This window comes from Gymnoscopelus microlampas, assembly GCF_963454915.1.
Source record: "Gymnoscopelus microlampas genome assembly, chromosome: 3".
Classification (NCBI taxonomy): domain Eukaryota; kingdom Metazoa; phylum Chordata; class Actinopteri; order Myctophiformes; family Myctophidae; genus Gymnoscopelus; species Gymnoscopelus microlampas.
Genome location: NC_139940.1, coordinates 10,110,660 through 10,125,625, shown reverse-complemented (window position 1 = coordinate 10,125,625; position 14,966 = coordinate 10,110,660). Strand labels below are relative to the sequence as shown.

General features: G+C 42.6%; 2 protein-coding genes across 6 annotated transcripts; both read right to left on the bottom strand.

Moving 5' to 3' along the window:
* Positions 1–251: 251 nt before the first annotated feature.
* Positions 252–5,534, bottom strand: LOC311042707 (acetyl-CoA carboxylase-like). The gene is made up of 8 exons (XM_084053622.1): positions 5,507–5,534; positions 4,790–4,905; positions 4,203–4,306; positions 2,145–2,254; positions 1,871–2,004; positions 1,582–1,728; positions 1,345–1,484; positions 252–1,228 (listed from the first exon to the last, which is right to left on the bottom strand). The coding sequence occupies exons 3-8, from the start codon at positions 4,286–4,288 to the stop codon at positions 883–885; spliced, it is 963 nt and encodes a 320-aa protein (XP_083909748.1). The 5' UTR covers positions 4,289–4,306; positions 4,790–4,905; positions 5,507–5,534; the 3' UTR covers positions 252–882.
* A 291-nt stretch (positions 5,535–5,825) lies between these two features.
* Positions 5,826–12,846, bottom strand: LOC311042708 (dynactin subunit 1-like). Of its 5 annotated transcripts, none has more exons than XM_084053625.1 (11): positions 12,755–12,846; positions 11,691–11,738; positions 10,740–10,950; positions 10,173–10,300; positions 9,740–9,855; positions 9,273–9,402; positions 8,357–8,457; positions 7,288–7,456; positions 6,982–7,172; positions 6,443–6,533; positions 5,826–5,986 (listed from the first exon to the last, which is right to left on the bottom strand). In XM_084053625.1, the coding sequence occupies exons 1-4, from the start codon at positions 12,820–12,822 to the stop codon at positions 10,283–10,285; spliced, it is 345 nt and encodes a 114-aa protein (XP_083909751.1). In that variant the 5' UTR covers positions 12,823–12,846; the 3' UTR covers positions 5,826–5,986; positions 6,443–6,533; positions 6,982–7,172; positions 7,288–7,456; positions 8,357–8,457; positions 9,273–9,402; positions 9,740–9,855; positions 10,173–10,282. The 5 variants fall into 5 exon arrangements, with proteins under 5 accessions (XP_083909751.1, XP_083909752.1, XP_083909749.1 ...); XM_084053626.1 differs by having other exon boundaries at positions 10,193–10,300; XM_084053623.1 differs by having other exon boundaries at positions 10,781–10,950.
* Between the last annotated feature and the right edge of the window lie 2,120 nt (positions 12,847–14,966).

The window sequence follows — 14,966 nt, the reverse complement described above, 5'->3', positions numbered from 1 at the left end:
AGTCAAGACTAGAGTATAAATTATGTTAACACACATTGTTAGCAAACACAAACCTGAAAATAAGTATATTCAAAACCAAATCTTATCAGATGGGGGTCTGTGGACAAATACATGTTAATCTGCGGGTCCTTTTGTCGAAGCAGAAGCACTGAAGCAGTACTCCCTGTCATCGTCGAGAAGGTGGAAAACGAAGAAGACTACGTCCTCACACTCTATGGGAAATGTAATCACTGAGTCTGAAGGGACAGCAGTTACATAAAGAATCTTTATTAACATTTCTAATTAAAGTTACAATTGCGTCCTTTCGCCAGACTCCCATGAACTACCAAAACACAAAGTACAAAGTAACCAATATCGAAAATCTAGTTCTAGTTCATCTAGAACTAGATTGAACTAGAACATCTAGTTCAATCAGGGTTCTAGTTCTAGCTAGTTCAGCTGTTCACTTTGATAGTTAAGACATTACAATCCACGTGCATTGCAACATTAACCCTTTTAACCAAAAAAAAAAACACCACAAGATTACCCAAATAAGCAACTATTTATTTACAAGCAACTTTACATAACAGCAAGCCCAAACTCGGTTATAAGCAGACATGGCAACACTGCTAGACAGGAAACCGAAGATGGTTAATTTATGAAAATACATCATCCCAATTGTAGCCACTATAGGCGAAATCGTACACAAATCCTACAGATCCCCCGAGAGTGTTACTGGGACAAAGACAAAGTAGATCATGAAAAGGTGATTTTCTCCTAATTTGTCTCTCTGAAAATTAAATATCAACTTAATTTTAATATCTGTTGACCCTTCAGAGTCCCTTATTTCAATCCCTTGTGTGTCGGTGAGGACGAAGTTGTTGAGGCCTCCTATGGCCGACTTCACTTTCTCACACAGTATTGGCTTAATTCTGTTGACCCTTCAGAGTCCCTTATTTCAATCCCTTGTGTGTCGGTGGGGACGAAGTTGTTGAGGACGAAGTTGTTGAGGCCTCCTATGGCCGACTTCACTTTCTCACACAGTATTGGCTTAATATCTGTTGACCCTTCAGAGTCCCTTATTTCAATCCCTTGTGTGTCGGTGAGGACGAAGTTGTTGAGGCCTCCTATGGCCGACTTCACTTTCTCACACAGTATTGGCACTACTGCTTCGGCCTCAAAGAAGCGTATCGGCACAGAAGTCACAATCTGCAGTCCGCCATTCACCACTTCACATACCTGTACAGTCCTGTAAAACATACAAAAGACAAGGTAAGACATAACATGAAGTCTACAATGCTCATGGAGCATGCATGCATTGTGTGTGTGTGTGTGTGTGTGTGTGTGTGTGTGTGGCTGACATACTGTGTCATGTCTTTCTTGACAGCCTTCTCAACAGCAGGGAGAATGCGACCAGACACACTGATCATGATGTCCTGCAGCTCCAACACTGGCAAGGAGGGATCTCGCATGGTCTTCATCAGCCTCTCCACCCTCTCCCTAAGCTGGGGAGATAGAAAGAACAGCATGTTTATCAACCACTGTACTGTGTTGATATTAGCTAGGTAGGTGTTTGTTTCTTGTGCACGTGTGAACTCGGACCGTGATGCAGAAGAACGGTTCGGGCAGGCAGTAGCCATTCATGATGTGGATCAGGTGGTCCAGTGTACTGTGGAACACTCTGTGTAGCTTCCCCCCTCTAAATGCTACAGCCTGGATAGTGGGCAGGGCCCCTGTGTGCAGCTCCGCCTTAGGGACAAAAACACATAGTTAGAGGAGCATATGAACCCTAGCGTCCCTATTCTGGGGATGCCAAAATAGGTGAACATACAACCTCACAGGCTTGTAGATCAGCAATGACCCAAGAACAGGCGTAGTCCATATAATATACCTGCTGCACTCTGCTGGGGTCGTCCAGTTGGAGCTTGGCAATGACGCAGCCAGGCTCTAGTGCAACCCCGGCCCTCTCACATAATGAATACAACCAGACTCTGAAGCGGTCTGAGTCATCACCATCTTCATCACCTGGAAAACACACATGTTAATGAAGTTTACATCTATAAATTCATGTCCATGCAATTAGGGCGAATTTGACGTTAATGCCCTTTCATTTGGATATCACGCCTCCATCTCAGCATAGCACTGGCCAGAGAACACGTACCCACCGTCCTCTACAGTGTACTGGATGAGTTTTCCTGCCGAGGGCGAGCGCAGCAGGGACGGGTCATTCTCCTTCTCAAAAACACAATTTGTGTTCCCGATAGTGATGGGATACCTGCAAAATACAAAAAAAAAACAGTACTAACCAAGTTTAACCATTGAATATTGTATATACAAATCAGAATGGCAGGGCACAAAAGGCCCAAAAAAAGTCAACAGGAATTGGTCACCCCCCAAAAATAGGAAATCTGCTCCCAACGCGCCGTGTGCGAGTCGACGTGTTGTGAGCTTGCAGATCGGCTATTTTCAGCATGCCACAGCGTCATACGATGAAGGTTAATTGAGGTTCTAAACATTAAACAGCAATGTACCTGTCCACCTCTTCTTTCATGTACAGTAGGTGGTACAGCTGCTGCCGTCATGTGAGAGCAGAAGGCCTCTGCCGCTGAGGCGATGGACATACACCTCGGCAGATGCATGGTTCATGATGAGCACGTAGGAGTTGGGAGACTCAACATCATGTCACGGTCAGCACATACTTGGTGCCTTCATAGAGCAGCTCAACATCCACCGTGTTGAGGAGCGTGTGCGCAGGTAACACCTGACCTCTGGCAAAGACAGTGGGAGATGTGTGTGTATGTTAGTGGGTGCGGTTATTTATATTCCCCCTTTTCCCAATTTGGTCATTATGCCAATTCAAAGTTTTTCCCCTCTTGTGTAGTCCCCGTCACTGCCAACCCCTACATTAGGTCATGTGGGAGGCTGCAGACAACCATGTGCCTAATTCAATACACATGGAGTCGCCAGCCATTTATTTTCACCCGACAGTGAGGAGTTTCACCAGGGGGGTGTATGTAACGCATGTGGTGGAACATGCCATTCCTCTCTGTTTCACATCTGGCTGAACCGGCTCCGGCCAACCTCTAGGAGGCTAGTGTAGCGATAGAAATTGTGTTCGCTGGTGAGCCTGGCCAAGCCAGATGCACCGTGGAGGATTCAAACCCCTAGTCTCTGCAGTGGTGGGCAGGAACTTCACCGCTGTGCCACCCTGATGATCAGTGGATGTGTTTTCTATCGTTTTTTTAATCCCACAATTTTGTAACCCATTTTTTCTACCAGTGCCAATTGCCTATGTAATCCTGGCCGCTACTCTCCCAGCCTAGGGAGAGCCCCGAACTGAGCTCATGCCTCCTTCAATGCATGAGGAGCTAGCAAGCCGCTTGTTATCACCCGACAGGGGGGATATTCCCCGTTTGCAGGGACGGATTATGGCTTGGGCAAAGTGTGCACGTGCACAGGGCCCTGAGCCAATGGGGGGCCTTGGATTTAATAGGCTTTTTAAAAAATATATATAATACATATAATATATATATATATACCCTAACCCTAACCCTAAAACCGAAATAAAGTAACCAAAAAACGCCCAAAAACGCCCAATATAACCGCAATAACCGCAAAAAATTCCGCGCGCGCTGTGCGCGCGGGGGCGGGGGGGGTCCGTTGCGATTTCGTGCACAGGGCCCATTTTCACTTTAATCCGTCTATGCCCGTTTGGACGTAGTGTGTGGAAGGAACACGTTATTCCGAACAGTTCCTTTCCCCTCCATCACCAGGGGGAGGCAGTATAGAGACCAGGATTACTGCATGTTTTTGTGAGGGTACCTACCTACCCTAAGGGACACAGGGAGAACATGCAAACTCCACACAGAAAGGCCCTTTCAACAACCCCACCTAGGGTATGGGCACTGATGCCCACAGCGTCCCCGAACCGAGGACCTTCTAGCTTTGAGGCTTGTGGAACTGGGGGCAGGTTCATATTCTAGTCAACAGCGTGGCTTTAACCCATTTAGACCTGAGGCCATTTCTAAAAACGCCTTCTAAATCCTGACCTAAGTTTCAGAAAAACACATTTCTTCAATAATTACAAAAAAAATTGATGTTGCTATGTACTGTACATAGCAACAACAACCCCAAAAGGGTTCCCCGTCCTGAAAGGTCTAGTTACAAAAAGGGCTTCCCGCCCAAAATGGGTTAAGACAGTATTTTGTTTATTTCGTTTGTACCTTTCCAGTGAGTGCAGGAAGTTGGACACACTGTTCCTCAGGTTGACATCGGCTACGTGGAGAGCACCGCACACGATCTCCAGCATGGTGTCCGGACACTCTGCCTGCCCTGCACACACAGCACTATACTCATCCTAACGGTCTTCGTTTTTATCATAAAACTAAAACAAAGTGGCCATTTCAATGTGTTGAGAACAATGAGAACAATGCCAGTCAGATCAAGCTTCCATCTACCATAGTCTAATCACGCACTTGACTGTGTACACTCGGTTTGACTAGAACACAGCATGGGGACATAATGGCAAAATAACATTTTTAGATCCATGTCGTACAATCATCATCACATAACACAACAATTACTTGAGGTTACAGTGATTTCTCAATGCCATAAGACAGTGGTTCTCAAAGTGAAGTCCAGGGACCCTAAGGGTTCTTTGGGGGGTTCCAAATGGACCCTTAACAGGTCTGTAACTCAGAGATATGGGGGTCTATAAATAAAACGTTTGAGCACCGCTGCCATAAGAAATGTGGTCCTACATGCTACATGTTCCTCATAGCTTGCCCCCAAATGTGAAATATGGCTGTACCTGCGTCTTCTCTGAGAAGAGCCGGTCGAGCCAGCCAGTCTCAATGCGGTTATGCTGGAAGCTCTCAGTCTCCAGGAGCTTTATGTGGTACTCTACAGTGGTCCTGAAGTCCCCCCCTGATAAGACAGTTCATTCACAGCCACCACCATGTTACTACAGGATGTAGAGACAAAGACAACTGTTAAAATCTCACTGGGTGCCGTTCACATCATACAAAACAGAAACCCATCAACCCTAGCGTCCTTATGTGGGGTATGTCACTATTACAGATGAAGATATTTGTAGTGTAGAGGGAAGAAAAAAAAGAAGCGATCAAGTATTAGACCGCTGGAGGACCCCGGTCAACAAAACATATAGGGTTTAAGTGGTTACAGAGTTTAAGGGATAGTTTGGATTTTGGGGAATTGCACTATACTCTCTGACTTACCCAGACTAAAGAGTCAAACAAACTCATTAACAACTTATTAATGTCACTGCATGCAGTTTGAAGCTATGTTGAATGGTGAGCTTATTACCTAGTTGAGTTCAACTCATGAATGGCTAAGGAAACATGTAGCAGCTCCTCTCAAAAGTAGTAATCGATAGCATCTTTAAGTAGGAAAAATTGTGCAAGTGCCCCAAATACAGGACGCTCCCATGAACAGAGGGCAGAATTGACATTTCCATCATTTTTCACTGACTGACACTGTATTATCCAGTGAGGGTGCGTGTACTCACGAAATGTCCTCTGATTTGCTTGCGATTCTCTCCCCAGGATAAGCAGTGTCAGGAGAAGCAGTGCCCAAACTCATGCAGGCCTCCAGCCGCAGCCACGCTGAAGTAACCCCAAACGTTCTTATTGCAGCGGAGGTTCAGCACTTGGACCGTTGCCGAGCTTGCCTAGAAACCCTACAACAACACATCAAACAAATACTTAATCAGAGCCCCTTCAATTTGGACTTTTTTTAAGTTAAAACAATTACAGTAGCACTGAGGATTTTACTGTGTATAAATTCTACGTCCGTTGTCGAGAGAGAGACAGTGGCACATACCTCATCAGGGTTTTTGCTGGCGATACGGGATGCAATGACGTGGCCGCGAGGGGAGGGGGCCGTGACCAGACCTTCAAAGTCAATGGGACAATCACCCCAGGGCTGGACCGACCCCATATAACATCCTAATGTCTTTGATACGGTACAGAGGGATTCCAATGGAAATCTGACAGGAGAGTATTAACATGTTCAACTTGAAGCTCTTCTCTGGACAGTGAAATACGGAACAAATATCAGTTAAATATAACGGTGACCGAATGGTTAAATATGCACACTCTTTGAGTTACACATGGATAATCTAGAACGGGGTGCACCACAGAGCACATATATGCGGCAGGCTGGGTGGCCTACCCAGGGCTATGTACTGTATTAGGCCTGTCACAATTATTGTATAATCACCTGATAGAAACTATTTTAGCTAGTTGCAATTATTTTGCATAAATCATTAGAATAGTGTCTATTCATCTGTATAAAAATAGTTGGCTAAAACTAACAGAAATGTCATATTTACATCATCATTACATTACATCATTCACCAGCTAAACTGTCATATTTGCTCTCACTCGGAATAAGAGCATCTGCTAAATGCCTACATTTTAAGATACGTTTTGTCATCCAATACCTTGTTCTGCCCCTCCTCTGGTGCCACTGCCTGAAGCTGGTACTCTCCACAGCATGAAATTTCAGGCTGGTTGTCTTCCAGAACAGGGACCCTTCATGAGAGAATTGGAGAGTCAAGTCAAGACAAAAATGAATTAAAAAAATAAGGTGCTCATAGTTATACTGCCACAACTTTCAGCCATTTGCATTACAACATGACGACCTTGCAGGATTCTGCAAAGGCTAAAATCTTACTTACATAGCATGTTATATAGACAGGTGCCAGGCCATTGTTGACCTGGCATCCTAGTATAGTGTGTATAGTTTCAATGCAGGCCTATGATAGGTTCTGGGTTTACGTATGTAATAGTTATTATGATATTATTGGTTTACTTATGTGTTACTTTATTATTAGATTACTATTTATATGTATTTGATGTATTATCTTGTGTCCTTGATTACTGTAAGTCGCTCTGGATTTAGAGTGTCTGCTAAATGCCTAAACTGTAAACATAGATTTCATTTATCGCAAATTAAATTGTAATTTAAAAAGACTTTTACCTGTTGTTCCCTCACAGTCGACGAACTGGTTGCCCTGTGCGTCCGTGATGACATAGTCATCAAGATTGCCTTGGGCAATCTTCACCTTTTGGGTGATAATAGGAACAACTGTCTCCTCCTCGGTTAGTCTCAACATGACCACGGTGTTGGGTTTCAGCTTGTCATTTTGAATTTCAGAGATAAGGATTGAACTGTAAAACAAACAGAACCTAAAGCAACCTGAATGCACCTCTGATTTCTCCCATACAACACTTTCCTGTACGGTACTTCCTAAAACACCAACATATTCCACCACATGTACACTACCTGGAGTTTTTCTGGTGATGTCCCCCACTTTGACATTAGCGCTCATGTGCAGCAGCGTCTCCAGCAGCTGGTCAGACCACCTCCGGTCGGCCTCCATCTTTGGAGGTCAGCTTGGGCACATGGAGGGGGGGCAGAAAGGCCATTTGATTTGGGCACGCATTTTCTCAGCCTTCAGGGAAGAGAATATTACAGAACAAAAAAAATCATGTTATTGTTACATGAATATGCATCTGCATTACAACACTTCAAATTTATTCTGTGTCATATTATGTTTCCACAGCCATTAGTAATTGGGAAAAATGTCCAGGCCCTAATGCGTAAACAAATGAAATTGGAATGGCTATTTAGCAATATTCATGTTATATACACCTGCAAGTTGAAACTAAAGCCAGTGCTAGTGCTTCCGAGGCAATTCTTAACCATGCTAATGACACAGTCCTGTGCTCAGTTGGCCCAACAATCATTTTGTTTTAAAGTCACAAGCCTTCAGAATACTAAACCTTGTATTAAACGCCTACAAAAAGAAGGTCATGTGGTTTTGCAGGAAGAAATCTGCTCCCCTCAGAGTACCACAAAGGACATATCAAAGCTTGTAGTAGATACAGCTTACAAATACCGTGGTTTCTGGTTAACTAGCATTCTGTCCTCAATACACTTAAACCCCTTTCCAACTGTACAAAAGCTCCACTAACATCTAGCTTTTCTCTTTACTGGTAAAGGTTACAATCAGCTCCTGGGACATAATGACTAGTAGGTACAGTATTTATTCGCGCCGATCGGCAGTGATGAAAACATAATTCCCACTAGACAATCAAATCTTTGACCCTTCTCCGGCATGTTGCTATGGGAGAGCTTCTCCTGATTCGATGGGAAGAGGGAATATGGAGACCATAGGCTCTATAGTGTGAGTATTTCACTCTATACTAACAGCCATAATCATTTCAATCCAATGTCATGCCCCCCACCGGCCAAAGTCTATGGAACACTCATTTCTGCTTATTAAGAACAAATTTAACATATAATTATACCCTGGTTTAATGAAGAAGACACGTTAAAGACACTGACCCACCTTGAGCCTGTAGTTCTCATTCTTCAGTTGTTTGACGCAGAGTCTCTGAGAGAGAGTGTCAGCAGTGGAGAGTCCAACACCTGCACCCGACACCATGCCTGCTGTGGGGATAAGAGATATTATTTAATATCAGCACAATACCTGGAAAAAGACTGAAAAATAGAAGTAATGCTTTTTGGGTTATGCAAAAACATTGTGTTGACATGAGTTCGTTCAACGAAATCCAGTGTACATCTAGGAATTAAGTATTGATAATCTTTGGCATGCAAGAGCAAAACAGACAAGAATAGACAACAACTACAGCATGAAGTGACAGAAGCCAGTATGATTTCAGTGTGCAGGTATCTTTTTGTTTTTCTGTAAGTTATAAGGAGGTGCAGAGACGGAAAGGAAACAAGATACATAGACACACACAAAGAGGCGACAGAGATGGAATCAGCGGGTGTTAGGGTCACGTAGGGGTTTAATCAGCACCTGGGTCTGACTTCATCTTTCACCACATAACTAAGTTTAAAGTATTTTAAAGTATAATTTTGTACTGTATGTGGCAAACAAAAAAAATGTTATGGAGCAGACTGATACTAAACATCAGAGAAGAAGATATCTCCAAAATGCTTAAAAATCACTTCCATCAGTGGCAATAAAGATGTCACAATTTGTGAAAGTTTATTCTATTCAAAAGGTTTTACAGCAGCAGAGCACCTATTACTTACTTTAAGTGTGTATTCCAGTGTTGCATTTACTTATAGTCATGGCTTGTACTGTATATGGATGAATATTTGAGAATTACGTACATTTACCTTCAGTCAATTATGAGTGGTGTGTATATTGAGACAATAGGCCTTGAGCCTATATGTGATTGTGTTACAATTACTGCAGCTCACATGCAAGTGCATGTTTTGAGAAAAAATCCTACTTCTTTCTTTTTGAGCAGTGTCTGGGTCTTATCTAGTCACGTCTGTATCTCTCCACACGTTCATCTGCGTCTTTCGATGAGCTGTCCAGCTTCTTCTCAAGTGCACGCTGGCCTCGCTCGGCACCTCTCACTGGAAATCACAATATCACCTCTATTTATTTACACTTCCTTTTTAAACCACTCTTCTAAAGTTCTGTATTAGTATGGATTGGATCCAGACACTATAGTTGGGATCACAATGACACTTTATCTTTTATGACAGACTGAACACTTCAGGACGTTACTTCACTTATCCGATTACAAATTCCTGTGGACTGAGGGTCCACTCATACAAAACACTTGTATATATTGTGTAGTGAGTGCCATACAAGTCCCACTTGACAACTTAAGCTAATGGTCAGGTGATTAAACTAATTAAAACACAAATTCACATTGAAACACAATTTTTAACCACAGACTGTCCCTACCTTCATCTTAAGTGACTTCTTAAAGCTCCTCTGTCCTCCAGCTTCATACCAAGACCCTCTGCATCACTGATCTCTGCTCTCAGAGCTGCTGCGATCAGCTCCGCTGGTGTAGGGTTCTGGGAAATGAAAAAAACATCATCAAACTAAAACTGTGTTGAAAAACAAGGCAGGCCCTGCTTCAGTTAGAGTAATTACATGATGCAAAACTGAAGGGGAAGCCATGTTGAACACAGCGTGTGTTAGAACAAGTACAAGTGTACATTAGGTAGTAACCATGGATTAGTGACTTAACAAATGCCTAACACATACTGTAAAAGAAAAAACATTGTCCATGTCTGGCTTCCATTTTCAATACTAGCACTTTAAACAGCTTCTACCTCAATAGTACCCTGTTGAATATATAGTGAATATACATAAATGTTGTTCAAATTACTTGGTTCTAAGTAGTCATACTCTCCCTCTGCTGTGATGCCGGGCACGTCTGTTAACGGCGGATCTTCTTACAGAACTGTCTGATGTCACTACGGGAAGTCTCCAGGTCCTTCAGCAGGACAGCCAGATCTGCATATGGTGTCATTTTAGATGTTTTTGCTATAACCATTATTTTATACTTTTGGTTATTTTTAAAGAAACCTTTTTTTAACTTAAATCTTTGCTTCTGGGGATTCTACAAATGTCTTCTAAATCCTAACCTTATTTTTCTTTGAAACTTATGCTGCTATAATAGCAGTGCTTCTCAAACTTCTTTCATGTCAAGGAGCCCCAAAATGATATGTATTTGTCCCCATCTCAAAATATTTTGTTCCAGGGCAGCCCCCCCCCAGAAGCAAAGATTAGAGTAAAAAAGAAAAGTGTGTGTGTGTGAAGCAGATGTACAAGCTCGTAGCGCAGCACTCGGTGTCGCACTATGAGCTTGTATATCTGCTATTTTTGAATAGCCAAAGACACCCGTAAAATGACACAGATGCATTCCCGGTCTTAACGGGTTAAACACACTTACAGTAACTGTGCTTTGCGTATGACTACATATACAGTGAGTACCCTCATAATATTTGATGGCCTTGGTTTGTGGCTTCAGGTTAACGGTCTCATCCAGCTGGTCTTTGTGCAGCAGGTCAATGAGGAAGTCCAGGGAGCGTCCATGAACGCTCATCTCAGGGTACAGAGACCCAATCGTCTTATACACCTCCACACTGCACTGGACCAGAGGCCTGACAAACAAACGCACATGCACGCACACAAAGATTGAGTATACATCTTGGACTGAAATTTGGTACATTGTTGTTATTCCCCAGGGAACAGGTGGCACTTTTAATAGTCATATTAATGAACTCGAAGTGTAAGTAAAAGGTATTCAGCATTTCAGCTAATGTTGCTAACCACTGGACCAATCAGTGCCAAACCTTGTGTGCACACTGCCAGTACCTATTTTCCATACGTTTTCTACTTTGGGGGGGAAAAAGGATTTAAAGTCTAAGGGCTGCGATTATGCTGAAACCTTGCCCAAATCCTGAGTCATACATCAGAGATCCAGATCCACATTGGAGCCACGTCGTTTCTATGTGGATCCCACAGAGACTTCACAATTTCGATGTATATACTTATATATACACACTATACTTTTGTGGGCATTGGAGGAATACACATTACTAGGGTAGTTACAAATTTGGAATGGACAATCCACCATCTCAATGTGTCCTTAAATGAGAGTTGTGTCATTAAAAGGTTGGGTGAATTTACACACTGCACAGACAAATGACACTTTATAGCTGATTGTAACTTTGAACAACTTTCTGGGTATGTAACCAGGATAAATGATTTTTCATTTATTGACTGAAATGTGCACACACAGTCATAGTAGAGACAGTGCAATGGACTGACTGAGGAGATATTGCTATGATACAAATAACTTCTAAGCCATTGACTGACTAAGACAATATTATACACATACCACATTGACCGTTGTCTTCTTTTACAGCTCGTTTCGTCTGGTTCCAAACTGAAGAGAGATGAGAATAAAAGCTACAGGCTGCAATCTTTTTACAACACAGTATCAGAGAAGATTCAGGGACGTCGGGCTCTAAGTATAAAGGCATAAATAGAAGGGCTTTCCATCGTAGTCTGGTGGCGCGCAGTGTTGCCAGTCTGCGTATTACAAGCCACGTTAGCCTTGTTTTTCCATTGAAGTTACTTGAAAATAATGGTAGTTACGGAAAATTCTGCTGTGAGCTTGCAGATCAGCTAATTTTAAATAGCCGACGTTTGAAGTGGCCTAGCTGTAGTTTACAACCCTCGTAAACGTATTTACGATTCTGACGTCTTCAATCTACAAGAGTTGTAGGGTTCACCCCCCAATGGCCAGCTGTACTTTCTGCACTATGCCCTGCAAAGTACTTCAAACGTGTACAAATTGAAAATATAGGTGCTTACAGCAAAGCCCCAAACGTTAACGACTCCTACGGCATAGTACTTATCCCCGTAGAGGTATATCTTTCAATAAAGAAGTCTTTTAATCCAGCTTGTGTAGGAATCTCCTCGTAGATTGAAGACGTCAGAATCGTAAATACGTCTACGAGGGTTGTAAACTACAGCTAGAAGTGGCCTATAGTTGCTTCTTTTGGGCTTGTTTTCACTGATGTTTGCTTATTTCTCTCGCAAAAACACCGGTGGCGCGACGTTCAATAATGTTACCATTACGATTACTGAAACTGGGGTATGATGACGATCATGGGAATATTCCATCGAAATGTAAAATTGGCAACTAATTCGCTACCACAGACGAACGTTCGCATCAGCCCAGTTGTTTAATACATACAGTCTGCAGATTGAAGATAGCATTAGCAACATTTCTCTAGCGTGCCAATTGCTAAGCTAACTACCTAGCTAACAGCAGCGTCGCTTTGGCAAATGCAATGCATAAACCAACACTGAAACAACAACCGAACCACTACACGCATTTAATGAGTAAAGTTGACACAATGACAAAATATGGTTGTAAATGAAATAATAACACACCGGTTTCGGTACGACATTTCGCTCCCCTCCGACGTGGATCTGGTGATAGAAAAACAATGGCGACTCATTCTGAGAGCCAGGGATCAGATGACGTACGTGACGTGAGTACGTACGTGACGCTGCTGTCAAATTATTGGAGCACAAATAATATACTAATATTCATTAAATAAGTAAAGGATTGCTCACTTAAAGTTTGAAATGTGTTCAGATAACTCAGACTGTATAAATGTCTATATAATTTATGCAAATTGAGAAAGGTGGCATGACTGCACCACGTTAACAGGTTAATTTCTAGACATCACATGGCCTTAGAAGGAAAGTTATTGTCTTTTCCTGTCTGGGGAATAAATAGAATTGTGCAAAATATACACACACATTTATATATTCTTTAAAAGTCTTATGTTATACCCTTTGTGTACAAAGTTAGAATCAAATTATTGCATATAATGGATACAAGAAAATGCACATAAACCTACTGTGCATAAGGAAAAAGCAATGACACCCCCCCCCCCCCACCCTCCCCATACCATAATTGTTAATCCAAGTTGACCAATTATGCACATTAAAATACACAACTGAAACAAACAATATCCAAACAGTACTTTTATTATGCATACTGCTCAATGTGAGAAAACTCCATGTGAGAAAACTTTGAATGTGAGCAAACAGACAGCAAGACATTTCCTTCAAATATGACAGAAGAACGGAAGACAATTCTTCCTAATACTAGATGCAAAGACACCATCTTCTTCAGTGGAAATGTTGACTGCAACAACTTGCATCATTTGGAACATAAAATAAATATGGGCAAAATAACAATAGAAAAACAGCCAGCGGCTGGACTCCATTATGAGGCAGTACAGAGAGTGAAGCCATATTGGCAGAGATTTGAAATAACTAGAGTGCTACAACGAAGGGAGGGGTCTCTTTCACAGGCATGATGAAACATTTTGGCAATGAGTTAATGTCTGTCCCATGGCACCTCGCCTAAGAATCACACACAAGCACAGGTATAAAGATCCACCTCTTACAATCTTCTGCAACAATTACTATACTATATGCAAAAGTAGTAGATTCACTTTCAGTATGTCAGTAAGACTAAGGTCAAATGGTTTACAAATAATCAATAAAGTTGGAAAGTAGGAAAAGACAATGAGTAGAGCAATGTTTAGTTTGGTAGAACTTATTTGACACAATCTAAACGCCTTATGGTGGTAAACCCCACCAATGTGGTACTCCACATGGGTTAAAACAAATCTTCACTATTTTGGCCAACAATATTTGACTGAGGTTTGATGTTCAAGCCAATAAATATAAACTATGTTGAGCACACAATGGCAATCTCTCTCTCTCACACACTCACTCACTCTCTCTCTCTCTCTCTCTCTCTCTCTCACTCTCTGTGCAGCGTTCCATTAAAGACTTCATCAGTCCTCTGAAGCGGGACTGCCAGCCATCTGGGAGGGACAGGCTAGGCTCCGGCCAGTGAATTAGATCAGCTATGATGTCATGCTCTGGCCCCCCCACTGTAGCCCAGCACCCCCACCCCTGGAACCAGCGGCTCACACACATGCATGCGCACGCACGCACGCACGCACGCACGCACGCACGCACGCACACACACACACACACACACACACACACACACACACACACACACACACACACACACACACACACACAATCTGACAATATGTATTGCCAGGGAGAGACCCTCCATAGGCCACAGCCCATACATACAATACTTTCAAAAATATTCAAAATCAGTCACATTCTTTTCTTTTCTGGATCCCCCTCAAGGACCACTGCGGGTCCCCGGACCCCACCTTGAGAACCACTGATCTACTCAATAGACCGGAAAAAGTCCAGGGCCAGAGACAGGCCACGGACCTCAGTGTACTGTGGACCTGCAGCGTCACACTGGGGGCAAGCCATATTTTCTGCAATGCAGTCACTGCAACCGACCAGGCGTCTGCAGCAGGAGGACAGCATGGGCTGTGTCATTGTTTCTGTTTAGAAAAAGAAAGAAAAAATACACCCAAGAAAAACACACATTTTATGATTTATCATTGATATTATACACACATTTTCAGTGTCCACACCATAACTGGTGTGGACTAGTGTAGGTGGACAAATGTCCGTCTTGTGACATGATGTCATCAATAGATAACATTTTTGTTTGATAAAAAGTTGGGTTTGAAAATCAGAGATT

Bases quoted from the DNA above. Each gene is read 5' to 3' on its own strand.
- LOC311042708 (XM_084053623.1), bottom strand. From the start codon at position 12,822: ATGAGTCGCCATTGTTTTTCTATCACCAGATCCACGTCGGAGGGGAGC. The intron at 11,739-12,754 runs GTGTGTTATTAT...ATCTCTCTTCAG, and splicing joins GAAATGTCGTACCGAAACCG to TTTGGAACCAGACGAAACGA. The intron at 10,951-11,690 runs GTATGTGTATAA...TTTGTTTGTCAG, and splicing joins AGAAGACAACGGTCAATGTG to GCCTCTGGTCCAGTGCAGTG.
- LOC311042707 (XM_084053622.1), bottom strand. From the start codon at position 4,288: ATGCTGGAGATCGTGTGCGGTGCTCTCCACGTAGCCGATGTCAACCTG. The intron at 2,255-4,202 runs GTACAAACGAAA...TGTATTTTGCAG, and splicing joins TTCCTGCACTCACTGGAAAG to GTATCCCATCACTATCGGGA. The intron at 1,485-1,581 runs GTCCGAGTTCAC...CTATCTCCCCAG, and splicing joins AACCGTTCTTCTGCATCACG to CTTAGGGAGAGGGTGGAGAG.